The sequence below is a fragment of the Trifolium pratense genome, linkage group LG2 (assembly GCF_020283565.1).
Source record: "Trifolium pratense cultivar HEN17-A07 linkage group LG2, ARS_RC_1.1, whole genome shotgun sequence".
Classification (NCBI taxonomy): domain Eukaryota; kingdom Viridiplantae; phylum Streptophyta; class Magnoliopsida; order Fabales; family Fabaceae; genus Trifolium; species Trifolium pratense.
Genome location: NC_060060.1, coordinates 23470371 through 23489711, shown reverse-complemented (window position 1 = coordinate 23489711; position 19341 = coordinate 23470371). Strand labels below are relative to the sequence as shown.

Below are 19341 nucleotides of genomic sequence, written 5' to 3'. Positions count from 1 at the left end.
ATGATAAACTTTGTTACATATGTTTTTAGCATGATTTGTTTCTTGAGGGGAATGCATTCTCTCTAATTTCCACATGAGAGAAAAAATGTCATCTCTCACCATGAAAAATAATTGATACCATGCTCTAATCATTTTGCATTATATAATTTTTTATTGGTTCCTGTTTTTATTGTTGTTAATTGGCTGCAGATTCTTATGCTGCGAGTCTAGTCATGAGTGAAGGAGAGTCTATACATGATTTGTGTTGGTATCCTTACATGTCTGCCTCAGGTCTTTCTTTTATCTGATGATATTTGTATCTTTTTCTTTGTTGGATGATGAGAGAGAGAGGCTTAATGTATTGTATTCTTTGATGATTGTTAATGAATGTTTCAGATCCGGTGACCAATGTTTTTGCGACTACTACTCGCGGCCATCCTATACATCTATGGGATGCTACATCAGGCCAGGTAACTTTAGTTTATCACGGCTTTCCGATTTTCTATGGAATCCAAATAATCAACATCACCCTTGCGTGAAAGATTTTAAAAAGCGTTCAAGTCTGAAATTCTTCTTTACTCCAAAATTGAAAGTAGGGGAGTAGCATTTTGAGGTGTTGGATATAGCTTCTCTCTTTAAAGTGTTTGTTCTTTTATGGGTTGAATACTGATGTTACTATTATCAGCTTCGTAAACACATTGTTGTTTCTGTATGCTATTGTGTTTTCTGATCATTGCTTTACAATGAAACTTGCAGTTACGCTGCACATATCGGGCATACGATGCTATGGATGAAATTACTGCTGCTTTTTCTGTCGCTTTTAATCCTGCTGGAACTAAGTAAGTACTTGTTTCTTTTCAAGGACCAGAAGTTGGCACATTCAATTTACATTTTACATAGCACAATGTTTCTTTGATAACATTTACTTCGTGCTCACAAATACCAAGTTTTTTCTCCTTCGAGCATTCGTAAACTTTCTTTTGGACACTTAAATAGTTGAATATACTATCATCCATCGTGCTGCTGTGTTCAAACTGCTATTAGAAAGTAAATAAACATTTCTTTGGTTAGCTGCCATTGTTAAGGTTTTGGAAGACATGTCAAATGACATCCTTGAGATTCCTGTCTGTGATTGTCTGAGTTGACATCTGATTCTTGTTTTTCATAATGTGGTATTATTTTTGGTTTACTTAGATCAGATTGATGATTGTATCAACTTAAATTATGAAAGTCACTAACAGAGATCTTACATTTTCTGGCAGGATATTTGCTGGATACAACAAATGTATTAGGATGTTTGATTTACATCGCCCTGGTAGAGATTTTAAATTGCATTCAACAGTAAAAGATAAAAAAGAAGGCCAAACAGGTAATTTCTGATAGGGCTACTAAATTGTTATTTTAATGGCTATAATTCAGTGGTCTATATTAATGTAGGTATTATATCTGCATTGGCCTTTTATCCATCTCATAATGGGATGCTAGCTTTGGGTTCTTATAGCCAAACTACTGCTATTTATACGGAAGATAACATGGAACCTTTGTATGTTTTGCATGGTCAAGAAGGCGGAGTTACACATGTAAGTTAGGATACTTGCAATTTGTATATGATTGATTCTCATTATGAAACCTAGCACAGACTAACGTTTCCCTTCCTTCAGGTCCAATTTTCAAGAGATGGTAATTATTTATATACTGGAGGTTGGAAGGTAAAGTTTGCAATTTTCCTTTTCTTTATCTAGATTACAGTCAGCTCTATAGATCACGTGTTATTACTTCAAGTTCAACCATAATATTAATATCTCTGATGCAGGGTGCCCCCTTCTTAATTTCATGGTTGTTTTTTAACACAGTTTTACATCATGTATGATTTTAAGCAATGTCTAACATTCAAATTTCTTGAAGGACCCTTATATACTCTGCTGGGATGTGTGCAAAGCTGTTGATTGTGTCTACAAGTACTATTCTCTCTTCTCATTTGACTCTGGTTTTTTCTCATAAAAAAGGAATATAGAAATATAAATATAAACAATAACTATATTAAAAAAAAGAAACAAACAATATTTTTTATCAAAAATAAAATAAAAAATATTACTACCAAGTTTACTACTAAGTACTAACTATTAATAATAATAAAATAAAGTTAATTACTATCAAATTTACTAAATTACCCTAGATATTCCTAATAAAATTTCTAATTTTCGATTAAAAAATATATACGGGACCATTATTTTTCACTGAAATATAAAAAATTGGATAAATAAGTTTTACAAAAAAATAACACAATAGTTTCACTTATATTTAACAATATTTTATAACAAATTTAAATATTTTATTCTAAATTAATTTTCTACATTATATATAATGAATATCGAATTAAAATCAATGGAACAACAAAACCAATATTGTGCTCAAGATGAAATAACACATAAAAAAAAATAGCTTGTCAATGAGACATGAACCCCTCCTGTGGGATCAGGAAGTATTAACGTTTCGATCGGTTAATAACATTGTAAGTAATAAATTTAAAACCACTAGTTAAAAACTTATCTTCAATTCTGACCCATAAAAAAATAAAGAGTTATCTTCAATCTTTTCCAAAATAATAAACTAACTTTTTAAATTTATTTATCCATTTTCTGTCAAAAAATAAAATAAAATTATTTATCCATTATTTTGTCAAATTAACTAATGTAAGGACTGAGATGCATTTTTACTTTACATTTGATGCTACCAAGAATGAAGAACCCTGAGACGAGTGCAAAGTGCAACGATTCATATTCAAATCATCAACGTAATCATTAACTTCAACCAAATAAATTCTTGCAATATCATCACCACCGCGTTCAATTTTCACTGCTGCCGTTGCCGCCTCAGGTCAGTTGCTTTTGCCTCCTTTTACATCTCACCACTCAATCTGACCTAATTTTTACGATTTAGCTTCATGTTTTATACTAGTAAACTACTTCAATTTAAACAGAGACCTACTTAATTATAATAATTAGTTCAATTAAACACACTAGAGTTGGATTTCTACAATGGCATTCAGGTGCCTATTAATCATTCCTCACACTAGAGTTGAACGATCCACTTTTTTAGGTTTGTGAATTAGAACCATTGCTCTTAAATGAATGAAGACATTGCCGTAAAAAAGTTAGGTTTTCTGGTTCTAGGGTTTTTTAATTTGGAAATTTAGATTTAAAGAAGTTACCGGAGAAAGGAAGGAGATGGTTTTGACATGTCTATGCCAGTTATCTCAATATTAAAATGTTTGATATACACGTTGACACCGATAATAATTTGAAAAAATGACATAATTCAATGTAATCGCGAGTGTCGGTGTCGGACACCGACACGTGTCCGACACCGGGACACGCCTAATCCGAGGAGTGTCCGTGCTTCATAGGTAATTTTTAACTGAACTTGTTAAAAATGCTAACGTGCAAACAAAATGTATAACATAATGGACCAATTCGTAAAAACACTTAAAGACAAATCTGGGAAAATGGTCAAACTTAAAAGACCACAAACATATTTTTTCACTAATTTATAAAATCAGCTCTATATGTAATGTACATGTTCAAATCTTTACGAGTCAACAAACATATATAACATGTTAAAATAAAAATGTAAGTTAGCGATGATGTTAACAATGATACATATTATTTATATAATTATATTTATTTAAGTGTTTTGACAGAAATGTTTATTTATAAGTTAGAGATACAGTCGGTGAATGGACACTTTTGTTTTGATAGAGTAAAAAGACAATTTTAAATGCTAGAAAATTTAATACAGAAAACAGAGGAAATCATACATTAATTGATTTTCAGTGGTATATAAACGGACTAAGAAGCATTATCAACATTCACGATCTTCTATGATGTCCTATAGCTTAAACAATACCTCATGATGAGCGTAGATCTTGTAACTTTTTTTTTGCGATCTCTTATCCCCACAGGTGATTTATTTATTTTCTTTTCCTATTGGAACCTCAGGATTTATAAATTGAATGTCTGGCATGTTTATCATTTGTTCTTGTACATAAACTCTCGTCTGCTTCATATATTCGCCACCATTTTTCATCAACCGAAATTCAGCATGATTCCATCCATTCTCAAAATGTAGTTTTCCAATCATATCAAGGCTAGCTTTGAGCTGCACATCTAGCAGAAATATATGATTTGTGTCAAATAAACTATTTTCAAACCAATCAACATGGAAAATGTTGCTGATTCGTTGATTGCTATCAATGATCAGGTCAAAATTATACTCAACAAGACGTTTCTGGTAATTTGTTACGGAACCACCCAAAACTCCGACGAAACAGAGTGCCATTTCTGGCAATTTGTTACGGAACCAGAAGGACAGGGATGGTTCACATGTATGTTGATGGAACAAACTTGGGATAGTTGATCCTGGATAAATGATATATTTGATTTCGAACCCGGAATTGAGCAGCATCTGTCAATCAAATATAATTAAAAAGTTTGAATTAAAGCTGTTGGCACTATGAGATAAGTTTCTTTTCTTAGAGTAAGTAGTCAAATCTGTCATTGAGCAAAACACAAAGAACAAATTTGTCAAAATAGTCTCTAATAATAGGACCAAATAATTATCCTTAAAAGAACAAATTTGTCTGACATTTGATATTTTGGAGGATCAAATTGGTATTTTGTATTTCTTAGGGATCAAATAAGTGTCCGTGTTTTTTTTTATCGAGGATCAGTTTAGACATTTACTCTTTAAAACCTTATTTTATACTGAATGACCATTAGAACCGATGAAATTAAAGATATACCTGATTTAGTAATATTTCCTTGGATTGAGAAGTCAGTGATTCACAATTTATTGCATGAAGATATTTTATGTTTGGTGGCAGGCCTCTGATTTCTCGAAGCTCCATACAATTATTCATAGTAAGTTGCTTCAAAGAATGACATTCATTGATGCATGAAGGAAGGATTGTGATGGTGCTGTAATCAAGGGATATATGTGTTACATAGTGCAATGAAGGCAGAAGTGTAGCAAGAAATTCATATGGCAAATAGCAAAAGCTCAAGTCAACATATCTAGGAACCAAACGAGAACTAGCATTTATCACATCTGAAGACAGTGTTTCTGGCAGCACTTGACCTTTTCCCTTCGTAATTTGTGCAAGCCCCTTGCAACAGTAAGCCTCCAAAGTATCAAGTTTTGGCAACATAAAAATACTACTTGGTAATTCAAGTAGCTTATTGCATCTGTCTATAGTCAGCTTTTCAAGCCCCACAAGAAGTCCAATGGAGAAGGGCAAATCACATATCCCACTATCACTCAAAACAAGGTATGTTATGTTTTTCATCTTCCCTAGAATTTCTGGAAAATTCTCAAGAGATGTACAATTCCTAAGGGACATGGTTTTAAGTGAAGGTAAGTTGATACCACGGGGAAGAATCTTGAGACCAGTGCAACGATTAAGATTCAAATCTTCAAGTTTTCCAAGGAACCCAACGGAATCATGAACTTCAACCAAATTCTTGCAGGAATCAAGATGCAGTTTCTTCAAATTCGGAGCACCAGACATGTCAGGTACTTGCTTTAAAGATTGACACTTGCTTAACTTCATTTCCTTAAAAGATTTAAATTTCTAAAAAAATCCAAACAATAACTATTTTATGAATTTTTAGTAGCTAGGTCTTATTATTAAAACATAGAAAACAAAAAAAATAAAATACCATGATCATTTGGTTGCTGAATGTAAAAAGGCCCATAGACAAGTCAAGCATGACAAGTTTCTTTGGATTATAATGAGCCGGCAACGACGATTCAGGATAATCACACCATTTCAGAACTCTTAAACTTTTTGGGAGATGATTAGGTCCTCTGGAAAAGCGAGCTTTTTCTATTACCAGTATTTTGAGGTTTTCCATATTCATAAATGCATTTCCATCCCACTGGACTTCTTTATCTTTGAGTAGGTTTAGCACAATGACCTCAGTTTTATCAGACCCCTTCAAACCAAAAACACTAAATAATATACACACCTCTGATTATACAACATAGTAATATGACCTAATAAATGATTTTAAGTGGTGGCAATTCTCACGCCACCCCATGAGCTAGAATTTCAGGTTGAGTTAAGCTCAAACCCATTCTAAGATGATATTGGAGCCTATCCAAGTTGAAGTCGGCCACCTGCAGATGCAAATGACAAACTTGGGCGTGGAGTTGGTTCTAACTTCACCCCATGAACAAACTTTTGGGATTGAGTTAGAGACCCGTATTCATATTCTAAGAGTCAACAAAATATGAAAATATACAGGATTAAAAATCAGATTGGTTTTCTCAAAAAAGTAAAAAAGAATAAGGTTCCTAGAGCAATAATCCCTTCACGTACCTTGTTCTCTTTGAAAACATGAAGTATATCTTTGGAGAACCATAATCTACTGCGTTCACCTGGCTTTGAGGGTGATTCCAGTCTCACAATTTCTCTACCCATATCTTCAATCATGTCATGCATCCTCACACTATATTCATCAATTTTTATTAGACTCTTATCAATCAACACCTGGATAGCATAGTCTGGGGCGAAGCCACGACCACTACAAAGTATGTTCATGACATCAGTTAGTTTGTATCCTTTGAAGAAGCAAGCGATGTCTAAAAAGATTTCCTTCTCAAATTCTTTTAAGCCATCATAACTTACTCGTAGGATTTCCTGAATATTATCATGAGGAATTCTCTCATAAGTATCTATAGCAGATTTCCATTCTAATATTGTTCTACCATATAAGTCAGAACCTATTATTTCAACAGCCAATGGAAGACCATTAAAATAAAGTACTACTTTCTTTGAAATGTCCAAATGACTAGGATCAACTTCTTTTGATTTAAAAGCATTCCAAACAAACAATTCAAGGGCTTCTTCACAATTGAATCCTTCTACTTCATAGACTCTTTTAACACCATAAACATGCAACAAATGCTTATCCCTTGTTGTTATAATAACTCTGCTGCCAGAACCAAACCAATCAAGTCCACCAGCAAGTGCTTTTAGTTGCTCCAGACTGTTAACATCATCCAAAATCAATAGAATTTTTTTCCCACGAAGCCTACTTTTGATTATAGGAATTCCTTTATTTAAACTGCACAACTTAAGATCTTTCTCTCCAGCTAATTCAAAAAGAAGCATCTCCTGTAGTTGTACCAAACCACGCTTCATAGAATTTTCTCTAATATCACCAAGAAAACAGAGACTATCAAATTGGTCAGCAATGCAATTGTATATAGCACATGCAAGTGTTGTTTTACCTAATCCACCCATTCCGTAAATCCCTACCATTTGAGCCCCCTCATCTGATTCAACTTCTAGAAGTGAGTTCAATTTTTGTACTCGAGACTCTAACCCAACAGGGTATTTAGCCACATGTAAAGGTCTACGATTAATCTTTTTAGAGACCTCTTGAATGATCTTGCCAATGAACTTATACTCGTACCTGGTCAATTGCCAAATTTAAATTTTAAATCAAGTTGATATCATAGTAAATTAGTAATGAACATTGCATCCACTAAATTATTTATGATAGAGAAATTTAATAAGTGAAAAATATGGATGAGTCACGCACCCGTGTTTGAAATGCGAACCTACCAAATTTGCTGCTTCTTGCAAAGCTAACTTCCACTGTTTGACCTTCTCTGTGTCAAAGGTTTTTCTTTTACATTTGGCAAGTGCTTCTGCATAACTCCCTTTCAGATGGCGCACATCAGAAGGGTCAACTTTATAAAAAACTGGCCAAACCAACCTGCCTTTGTGTTTTATGCACTCCATGATCTTTCTAAGTTCTTCCAAGCAGAAAGTGGATGATGCATAGTTTTCTGAAAAAATCACAACTGCAATCCTTGATTGTTGGATTGCCATCATGAGAGCTGGTGTGATTTCTTCTCCTTTTCTAAGTTCTTCATCATCTATGAAAGTGTTGATTCCTTTTCCAACAAGAGCATTATAAAGGTTTCCGGTAAAACCCATGCGAGTATCCTCCCCTCGAAAACTGAGAAAAACATCATAAGCCCATCCATAAGTGATGGAAGAAGAGGATGAGGATTTTAATTTTCTCATGGTAGCCATAGCATTGATTCTTGAGATGAGAAGGAAAGATATGTTGTAGCCGCTTCATGAATCATGGAGAGAGACCAGATATATATGATATTTAGAAACCTGGTTGATCAGCAATGAGGTCATACAATTGCAATGCCTTAAAGACCGTTTCCTTGTCCACCTAGTGAGTTGACTTTTGTTTTTTTAATAACATTTGTTATAACTTTCTATTTCTTATAATACAAGATAACATTTTAAAAAAAAGAGTTGTATGTATGTTCTATATATGCATGATAAATGCTTATAATACGACTTTTTTGATACGTTCGTGATCACACTTTGTGATTGCTTTATTTTTAAGCTGTCAATTTAGTTGATTCTTAATTAATTACTTTTTCATAAGCTCACACAACTTTTTGATACGTTCGTGATCACACAAATTGTATTTGTAATGGTGTTATAATACATATATTGAATGGCTAATGAATTAGCACTAATCTAGGAAGTTGTACAATTAAATGAATATTGGCAGATTTACTTAATTCTAACACTCCCGCTCAAGCTAGATCATACATGTCATAAATAGATAAATGACTGATTCTTGTTATGTGTGTATAGTTAGTGTTAAGAAGTCCCACATCGGCTGTGAGATGACCCGAACAAGAGTTTATAAGTAAGAGACAATCCTCACCTTACAAGCTAGTTTTGTAAGGATTAGTTAGGCCGAATACTCATTTCTAAGATGGTATTAGAGCCTATCCACGATTCGTTGGGCCACTTCGTCGGGCCGCCTGCAATCAGGTTTCTGATCGGGCCCACCCCTCCACCATTCATATGACTAAGTGTTTATAAACTAGAGGCAATCCTCACTTTACAAGCCGGAAGTATTGGGCCTAACTCAATCCTACAAAACCAGCTTGTAAAGTGAGAATTGCCTCTAGTTTATAAACAGTTAGTCAGACCATATCCCAACCGATGTGGGACTTCTTTAACAGTTAGGATAGACACACATACATATGTATGGATCCAGTGTAGTGATCCTCTCCTACTTCTGCAGCACACCCAGCTAGAGGCCGATTGTTGGATTAATCAAATAACTGAGAGATGAATTTTCTTAGTCATTAGATTAATCAAATGGTTAACCTCAGCTAAACGGTTTAATCCCTGGATTTGCTAAAACTAAAGGTGGAAATAAGCTTTCTTAGACCTAAGCCCGGCATATTGCCACGTATATCTTATCAGACTTTCTTAAGGTATCATTTGACTTTTTTAAAAGTTTGGTTGGATGGAAAGGTCATTTAAGTTCATATTGTTGCTACAATAAGGCCAAAAGACATTTAAATCTATGTAACAAGGCATTTAAATAAGTCATAAAGTTATTACTAATTAATTTATAAACTCAACTAAATATGTAATATAACATGTTTAAATCTTTACAACATATATAACATTATAATAACTCAACTCTATATATAATAAGTCTCAAACTACCATAGTTGGTGGTCTAGTCCTTTATTATGTTTGGGCCTTGTATGATTGTTTGTATCTCTCTTTGTGACTCTTTGTAAACTTTGGTAGTCTATCTTGGCACATCTTGTGCCGAGGAGGCTTTTTTGTTAATATATATCATTTTGGCTTGTTCAAAAAAAGAGATAACATTATAATAAAAATCTAATATAATGATGATATTAACAATGATACATACTATTATATTATTTATATAGTTATATTTATATAAGTGTTTTTACATAAAATATTTATTTATAAGGTAGAGATACATGAAGGGACACTTTCTTTTTTATAGAGTAAAAAGACACTTTTAAGTGCTAAAATGTTTAAACAGAAAGCAGAGGAAATCATACATTCATTGACTTTTAAGGAAATCATACATTCATTGACTTTTAAGTGGTTTATAAACACACTACAAAGCATTATCAACATTCGTAATCTTCTATCCACTCCTCTATCTTAAATCATACCTGATCATGATGAGAGTAGCTACTACTAGCTATATCTTGTAACTTTTTTTGCAATCTGTTATCCCTACAGGTGACCATTTTCTTTTCTTTTCCTATTGCAAAGCTAACCTCCACTGTTTCACCTTCTCCTTGTCAATGGTTTTTTTTCTTTCATAATTGGCCAGTGCTTTTGCATAGCTACTTTTCTGATGGCGGACATTAGAAGGGTCAACTTGATAAAAATCTGGCCAAACCATCCTGCCCTTGTGTTTTATGCACTCCATGATCTTTGTAAGCTCTTCCAAACAAAAAGTGGATGATGCATAGTTTTCTGAAAAAATCACAATTGCAATTCTTGATTGTTGGATTGCCATCATGAGAGCTGGTGTGATTTCTTCTCCTTTCCTAAGTTCTTGATCATCTATGAAAGTGTTGATTCCTTTTCCACAAAGAGCATTATAAAGGTTCCTGGTAAAACCATTACGAGTATCCTCTCCTCGAAAACTGAGGAAAACATCATAAACCCATTCATAGGTGAAGGAAGATGAAGTCCCAAAGTTTAACTCTTTCATCATAGACATAACAATGACTCTTGAGAGGGAAAAAGATGTAGCAACTAGATAAAATATGTATATGATATGTAGGAATTTGGTTGAGCTACAATGGAATCTGTGTATCAGACAATTGCATTGCCTTAAATACCATTTCCTTTCTTACGCAGTTTGATATATGTTTTCTATTTCTATAATACAAGATACCATTTTTTTCTTTCTAAATAAGAGATAGATAAACACATTCTTAATTACACTTGAGATTGACTATATTTTTACCAACTCTAATGAGTTGGTTCATAGAGAGTGGATCAATTATATAAATCTAGTTTAGCATTATCTTTAGAAAAGTTTGAGGCCGGCCTTCCTTGTATATTTAATACTACAGCAGCTATCTTGATGAAATTTCAATATAACTTTCATTAAATTTTGTTATGTTTAGTTAAACTTTTTAAATTTCGTGACTGTATAGGTAAGATTTGTAGGTTTGTAGAGTAAGTTTTTCGTTTAACTTCTAATAAATGCGTTTTTCGTAAAATGTGACAAATATATGAGACAAAACTTTTCACATAACTGACGTCTTACACATTTTTTAATACTAAGATTAGATAATATTTTTTTATCACAAGGTGATATTTTATATATTTATTATATTTCTGCAACTATTTAATTTGAAACTTAATAAAAAAATTTACCATAAAATTTTACAGTCTTTTGATTGAAAATTTTAATAAATTTCCTGAGAAAAAAATGCAGGTATATGGTTACAATTAGCTTGAACTTTTTTTTGATTAAGAGCTTGAATTTTTAGCACATAGTGAATATATCTAATGCAGTTAGACATTACAGAGAAGGAATAATATATTTCTTAATTGCAGCAAACTTGTTTTAAAGCATGCCAAATAAATCATGACCATACTTAAGATCAATCAGGCCAACATGTGAAACCAAAATATAAACAAAGCTTTTATTTGTGAAGAAAAATATGTTATAGCAAAAATAGTAAATTACATAATAAGCTAGTTACTTTATTTATATATACAGTGCAGCAACTTGTCATGAGGAGGAAGTATCTCCTTCACAAGAGGATATTCCTTCATGGAATTTAGCCACATGAAACATTTCGGCGTGTTACAGGCCTTGTAAAATGCTTCGTAGATGCAACAAGTTGCGGCGAGCACAATGTCAAGGAGTTCCAATGTTTCGCTGTTGAAGAATCAGAACTTCTCATCAAAACCTTTCTTGACCCCTTCTTCAAACACACACCCAAGTATCTCAACCATGCCTCCAATAGCTTCCTTTCTATCTTCCCCTTTTAACTGGAGAACGCGGTAGGAACTAGGAATGATCTAACTGAACATTGTCAAAGTTAACATGTTATTGTTATTATATTTAAAAAGTTAAAAATTAAAACTACATGGGTAAGTACTAACATTGGTGCATGCGAGACAATTATTTTGATATCTCAATTATTTTGTACTAACATTGATATCTAACTGTTAAGGAGAAAAGCAATCAAATAACCAGGAAGATATTTTTTTTTACAGAAATATTTATCCAGTTAGAGATATGTAAAAGGATAATTTTTTTGATAGGATATATTGCACTTTTAAATAAATGCAAGAAAATTTAAACTAGAAAACAGAGGAAATCATACATTCATTAGTTTTTTACAGGTCTACAAATACCATAAAACAGAATCAATGTTCACGAGCTTCTGTTCACTCATCTATCTTAAACCATACCTGATGAGAGTAGCTACCGCCTAGACCTTGCGATATTATTGGGTTATCTTTTATTTCCACGCGTGACATTTTTCTTTTCTTTTCCTTCTATTGCAACCTTAGGATTGATAATTTGAATATCTGCCATGCTTGTTTTTTGTTCCTGTACATGAAGTTTCATCCATTTCATATCTTGTCCACAGTTTTTTACTAATGAAATCTCAGCATGGTTCCATCCATTCTTAATACGTAGTTTTCCAATCATATCAAGACTAGCTTTGAGCTGCAGATCCAGCAGAATTATATGATTTAAATTTGTATCAATTGCATTAGTTTTAGACCAACTAACATGGAGAAAGTTCGTGAGCCGTTTACTGCCATTAATGATCAGGTCAAAGTCACACTTCAGACAACATATTGAACAATAACAACCACCTGCAATTACCGCAACACTAAGAGCCATCGGTGGCAATTTGTTTCGGAACTTGAAGGACATAGACAGTGCCTGTCTATTTTGATGGAACCAGCTTGGGATAGTTGATCCTGGAAAACAGATATATTTGGCCCCAGAATTCGGAAGTATCTGTCGATCAAATATAATTAAAAAGTTTGAATTAAACCTGTTGGATTATGGAATACATTTATTTTAATTTTAAAGGAAAAACTATTGATGATGTTAAAGATATGATACCTTATTCAGTAACATTTTCTTGGATTGGGAAGTCAATGATGTACAATTTATTGCACTAAAATGTTTTATGTTTGGTGGCAGGTCTCTGATTTCTTGAAGCTCTGTACAATTATTCAAAGTAAGTTCCTTCAAAGAGTGGCAGGCAGTGATGCATGATGGAAGGATTGTGATACTGCTGTAATCAAGGGATAAATATGTGACACAGTGAAAGCAAGGAAGAAGTGCAACGAGAAATTCATCTGATAGATGGCAAAAGCTGAAGTCAACAACACTTCTCACACCTGAAGACGTTGTTTCCTGCAATTGACCTTTTCCCTTCTTGATTCGCACAAGCCCCTTGCAACTGTAAGCCTCCAAGGTCTCAAGTTTTGGCAACATAAAAATACTACTTGGTAGTTCAAGTAGCTTGCTGCATCTGTCTATAGACAGGTTTGCAAGCCCCACAAGACGTCCCATGGAAAAAGGCAATTCACTTATTCCACTATCACTCAAAACAAGGTATGTTATGTTTTCCATCTTCCCTAGAATTTCTGGAAAATTCTTAAGAGATGTACAATTCCTAAGGGACATGGTTTTAAGTGAAGGTAAGTTGATGCCACGGGGAAGAATCTTGAGCCCAGTGCAACGATTAAGATTCAAATCTTCAAGTTTTCCAAGGAACCCAACAGAATCATGAACTTCAACCAAATTCTTGCAGGAATCAAGATGCAGTTTCTTCAAATTTGGAGCTCCAGACATGTCAGGTACTTGCTTTAAGGATTGACAACTGCTTAACTTCATTTCCGTCAAAGATTTAAATTTCTGAAAAATGAAATCAATAACTATTTTATGACTTTTTAAGTAGCTTTATCTTATTATTTAAACTCAGAAAACATATAAAATATCAATACCATGATTTTTTGATTGCCGAATGTAAAAAGGCCCATAGACATGTCAAGTATGACAAGTGTTTTTGGATCATAATGAGCCGGCAATGACGATTCAGGATAATCACACCATGTTAGCACTTTTAAACTTTTTGGGAAATGATTAGGTCCTTTGGAAAAGTGAGCTTTTTCTATTACCAGTATTTTGAGGTTTTCCATATTCTTCAATGCATTTCCATCCCATTGGACTTCTTTATCTTTGAGTAGACGTAGCATGATGATCTCAGTTTTATCAGATCCCTTCAAACCAAAACACTAAATATTATACACCTCTGATTATACAGGATATCTTAGCGCTAATAAATATTGTCAATGGTTTGAATAACAATCCCACTTTGGACAATGATATGACCTGATAAATGGTTATAAGTAGTGTCAATCTTCTCCCCACCCAAGAACTAGATTTTGAGGTTGAGTTTAGGTCAAATCTATTCTAAAATGATAGTAGAATCTATCCGAGTTGAAGTTGGCCACCCACAGATGCAGATGTCAAACTTCACCCTCCTGGCATCTAATGTTATGCGTGGGGGATGTGTTGAACAATGGTTATAAGTGGAGCCCAACCTCAATTCATGAGCAAACTTTTGGGTTTGAGTTAGAGGCCAATTCAAATTCTAAGAGTCATCAAACAATGGAGATATGCTAGATTATAAGTCAGATGTGTTTTCTCAAAAAAGGAAAAAGAATAAGAATTCTAGATACAATCTTTACACATACCTTATTCTCTTTGAAAACATTAAGAATATCTTTGGAGAACCATAATCTACTGCGTTCACCTGGCTTTGAGGGTGCTTCCAGCCGCACAATTTCTCTACCCATATCTTCAATCAAGTCATGCATCCTGACACGATAACCACCAACTTTAATCAGACTCTTATCAATCAACACCTTGATAGCATAGTCTGGGGAAAAGCCACGACCACTGCATAGTATGTTCTTGACATCACTTAGTTTGTATCCTTTGAAGAAGCAAGTGATATCTAAAAAAATTTCCTTCTCACGTTCTGTTAAGCCATCATAGCTTACTCTTAGGATTTCCTGAATTTTTTCATGAGGAATTTTTTCATAAGTATCTAAAGCAGATTTCCATTCCAATTTTGTTTTACCACACAAATCAGAACCTATTATTTCAACAGATAATGGAAGGCCATTAGAATAAAGCACTGCTCTCTTTGAAATGTCGACATAACTAGGATCAATTTCTTTTGTTTTGAAAGCATTCCAAGCAAACAATTCGAGGGCTTCTCCACTCTTCAATTCATCTACTTCATAGACTCTTTCAATGCCATGAACATGCAGCAAATGTTTATCCCTTGTTGTGATAATAACTCTGCTACCAGAACCAAACCAGTCAAGTCCACCAGCAAGTGCTTCTAGTTGCTCCAAACTGTCAACATCATCCAGAATCAATAGATTTTTTTTCCTACAAAGTCTACTTTTTATAATAGAAATTCCTTTATTTAAACTGCACAACTTAAGATATTTCTCCCCAACTAATTCACGAAGAAGCATCTCCTGGAGTTGTACCAACCCATACTTTTTTGAATTTTCTCTTACATTAGCAAGAAAACAGAGACAATCAAATCGATCAGCAATGCAATTGTATACAGCACATGCAACTGTTGTTTTGCCTAACCCACCCATTCCATAAATCCCTACCATTTGAACTACCTCATTTGATTCAACTTCTAGAAGCGAGTTCACTTTTTGCACTCGCGATTCTAACCCGACAGGGTATTTAGCAACATGTAAATGTCTACGATTAATATTTTCTGAGATCTTTTGAATGATCTTCCCAATGAACTCATACTCGCAGTCATTCCTGGTCAATTGCCAAATTTAAGTCTGAAGTGGCATTAATTTCATAATAGTAAATGTTGCATACACTAATTTGAAAGAAAACTAATTAGTAAATAGAGTGAGCTGATGAGCCACGCACCTGTGTTTGAAATGCCAACCTACCAGATTAGCTGCTTCTTGCAAAGCTAACCTCCACCGTTTGACTGTTGCCTTGTTTATGGTTTTTTCTCTTTCATGATTGGCCAGTGCTTCTGCATAGCTCCCTTTCTGATGGCGCACATCAGAAGGGTCAACTAGATAAAAAACTGGCCAAACCAACCTGCCTTTGTGTTTTATGCACTCCATGATCTTTGTAAGTTCTTCCAAGCAAAAAGTGGATGATGCATAGTTTTCTGAAAAAATCACAATTGCCATCCTTGATTGTTGGATTGCTGTCATGAGAGCTAGTTTGATTTCTTCTCCTTTTCTTAGATTTTGATCATCTATGAAAGTGTTGATTCCTTTTACACAAAGAGCATTATAAAATTTTCCAGTAAAACCGTTTCGAGTGTCCTCTCCTCGAAAACTGAGGAAAACATCGTAAACCCATTCACAGGTAAAGGAAGAGGAGGACTGAGGTTTTAACTCTTTCATTGTAGCCTTTATGATTCTTGAAAAGGAAAAAGATGTAGCAGCTGCAATTAATCAAGGTGATACCATATTAGTTATTGCAGTATGAACAATATTTGTTTATAGATACCATATTTGTTCTTGACACAAACGATAGATATTCGCGTCTCTTAAGCATGCAGTGCAAAAAATATTTTTTTAATAGATATCAACTTTTTAAATGAATGTAAGTTATTGTGTGATTAGCATTTGCAGTTATATTTAAGTTATCAAATAGTGGACCAATTATATAAAGCTAGTTTAGCATTATCTTTAGAAAATGTGAGGCCGGCCTTCCTTGTGTATGTAATAATATTTCAAATTTTGCTCTCTTCCGCGGAGTTGCTAACATACACTACCAGAGGCTATCTTCTGGCAGGGTATGTGAGCAACACGTAGGGAGGAAAGCATTTGTCCAATACTTTAGCAGCTATCTTGATGAAACTTCAAACAACTTTCATCAAATTTTGTAGTTGTATGGTCGAACTTTTTAAATTTTGTGATTAAATAGGTAAGAAATTGCAGGTTTGTAGAATAACTTTTTCGTTTAACTTCTAACAAACGCGTTTTTCATAGAATATGTCAAATGAGACAAAACTTTTCACATAAGAAGTGACGTTTTACAGATTTTTGAATATATTTAACGTAAGAAAGTGATGTTTTATATATTTACTATATTTCAGCAACTATTTTATTTGAAACTTAAGACAATATTCCCGTCAATGTTTTACAGTCTTTTGATTGAAATTTATAGTAAGTTTCGTGAAAAAATGTATGCAGGTATATGGCTGGCAATTTGGCATTAGCTTGAACTGTCTGTTTCATAGTGAATATATCTAATGCAGATAGACATTTCAGGGAAGGAAGAATATATTTCCTTATTGCAGCAAACGTGTTTCAAATAAATTCCAAATAAATTATGACATACTTAGAATCAATCAGGCCAACATGTGAAACCAAAATATAAACATATTATAGCAAATAGTAAATTACATAAAAAGCTAGTTACTTTATTTAGTAGCATAAGGTGACCAAATATTCATATTCAATCTTATGAATTCAATTTCCAACAATGCTTTTCAGTTTTTCCACCAACTTGTCATGAGGAGGAAGTGTCTCCTTCACTAAAGGATGTTCCTTCAGGGTATTTACCCACCTGAAAAAATTCACATCATTTCGGGCGTGAAGACCTCTATGTTGCAAGCCTCGTAAAATGCTTTGCGGGTGCAACAAGGTGCGGCATCCACAATGTCCAAGATTCCTGGTGTTTCGCCGTTGAAGAATTGGATCTGATCATTAAAAGTTAAAACCTTCCTGGATCTAAATAAACATTGTCAAAATTAACATATGTTATTATTAGAAATTAGAATATTCAAGTAATACGTTTAAGTTGTTAAAATAAAAACTATATGGTAAGTACTTAAAAATTGTTGCATATGACAGTTATTTTGATGTCTAAATGTGTGATAAGTCGCCATCATATTGAAATCGCAATAACATCTAGGAATGTGTCTACTGTTATATTGTTAATAATTTTGGATATTAAATTGACCAACGGAAGTTTAAGAAATAAACTGTCTAATGAAAATTACATTTGAACGATTTGTTTAGAGGTTCAAAGCAAATTTTATAGTGAGAAATTTTATAATTAAAAAGATAACACAATTTATATTAACAAAATTAAAAAAATGTTTTGCTAAGTTCAAAATGAACTGGTACCTTTATCTTAACTAAATTGATTTTTATTACGTTTTATATTTGGCCTAAAATTCTAGTTTTAGCTAAACCCATTGGGCAGGCTTGAAGAGAATCTATAAAAAAAATTGCTGTGACAATTCAAAGACCAAAATTATTTTTACTCCATGATTTTTTTTTCTTTACCAAATAATAAAAAAGTTGAAAAACAGTCCACAAATTCTAACTCAACCGACGTAAATATCCAAATTGGTAGGTAAAACGTCATGGTCGGGGTTCCAACCTCGATCCTCTCCATTTTACATGTGAATTTTTAATGACTTATAATTTCGTCTATATATATAAAACGAAAAAAAATAAAGAAAACACCAAGTAATGATACATACTTTTTGATCAAAGTAGTTGGCCCAAAAATGAACTTTGGCCCTTTGATAAGGATCCTCTGGCAACAGTTTGGGAGTGTGATCCCAAATCTCATCAAGAAGTTTTCTCTCCCGACCCCTCGCATTTCTTTTCTACTCCCTGAATTTCCGTTTTTGTTCTTGGGGGTACTGCGGTTTATACGAACCGAATTTTTTTGTCATGCTAAAAAATTTCGGTTAATATAAACCGAAATATTGTGTTCCACAATTTATTTGAAATACTAAACGATGTCCGATTTGCATAAACGACTACTCGTTGGTTAGGGTGTCAAGAATACAAATATAATTTTTGTTTTGAGGGTTAACTATCCAATTGGTTCAGTTTGACCAAATAATGGATACTGGCACAGAAACAGAGCAGAAACTTTTCTCAAACTTGTAGGTAGATTTTCTCATATTATACTTAGTGAAATTTAACAATTTCGGTGTCAAACTTGTAGTAAATTTTATCTTCTTTACACTAGATTAAACATCATTAGCATACGACTTATATTCAGAGAGCTATGATAAATTTACCACAGGTATCTCTACAACATTTTGCAGAAACTTTTCTCAAACTTGTAGGTAGATTTTCTCATACTATATTTAATGAAATTTAACAATTCCGGTGACAATCTTGTAGTAAATTTTGTCTTCTTTACACTAGATTAAAAATCATTAGCATACGACTTATATTCAGAGAGATATGCTAAATTTACCACAAGTAGCGCTACATGAATTTTCTCATAAATCTTTCTTCTTTTTGGGGTAAATTTATGTTATTTCGGTTTATATAAACCGGATTTTTTTTTCATGTATAAAAATTTCGGTTCGTAAAAACCGAAGTTTGTTGGCAAATTTTTTTCAAACCACAAGATGCAAAATAAGATT

General features: G+C 33.3%; 3 protein-coding genes and 1 pseudogene across 3 annotated transcripts; 1 reads left to right on the top strand and 3 right to left on the bottom strand.

Moving 5' to 3' along the window:
- Positions 1 to 153: 153 nt before the first annotated feature.
- LOC123905400 (telomerase Cajal body protein 1-like) lies at positions 154 to 17806 on the top strand. Its single transcript, XM_045955001.1, has 13 exons — positions 154 to 270; positions 376 to 449; positions 736 to 818; positions 1242 to 1348; positions 1417 to 1559; positions 1641 to 1688; positions 1885 to 1937; positions 2718 to 2856; positions 4862 to 5305; positions 5392 to 5550; positions 13062 to 13478; positions 13565 to 13723; positions 17438 to 17806. The coding sequence occupies exons 1-8, from the start codon at positions 213 to 215 to the stop codon at positions 2782 to 2784; spliced, it is 633 nt and encodes a 210-aa protein (XP_045810957.1). The 5' UTR covers positions 154 to 212; the 3' UTR covers positions 2785 to 2856; positions 4862 to 5305; positions 5392 to 5550; positions 13062 to 13478; positions 13565 to 13723; positions 17438 to 17806.
- LOC123905397 (TMV resistance protein N-like) lies at positions 3644 to 8218 on the bottom strand. The gene is made up of 5 exons (XM_045954998.1): positions 7587 to 8218; positions 6359 to 7457; positions 5697 to 5972; positions 4781 to 5608; positions 3644 to 4443 (listed from the first exon to the last, which is right to left on the bottom strand). The coding sequence occupies exons 1-5, from the start codon at positions 8084 to 8086 to the stop codon at positions 3946 to 3948; spliced, it is 3201 nt and encodes a 1066-aa protein (XP_045810954.1). The 5' UTR covers positions 8087 to 8218; the 3' UTR covers positions 3644 to 3945.
- On the bottom strand, positions 9897 to 10938 carry LOC123905401 (TMV resistance protein N-like). The gene has a single exon (XM_045955003.1). The coding sequence runs from the start codon at positions 10593 to 10595 to the stop codon at positions 10128 to 10130; it is 468 nt and encodes a 155-aa protein (XP_045810959.1). The 5' UTR covers positions 10596 to 10938; the 3' UTR covers positions 9897 to 10127.
- Positions 11249 to 16493, bottom strand: LOC123904417 (annotated as a pseudogene).
- Positions 17807 to 19341: the final 1535 nt, after the last annotated feature.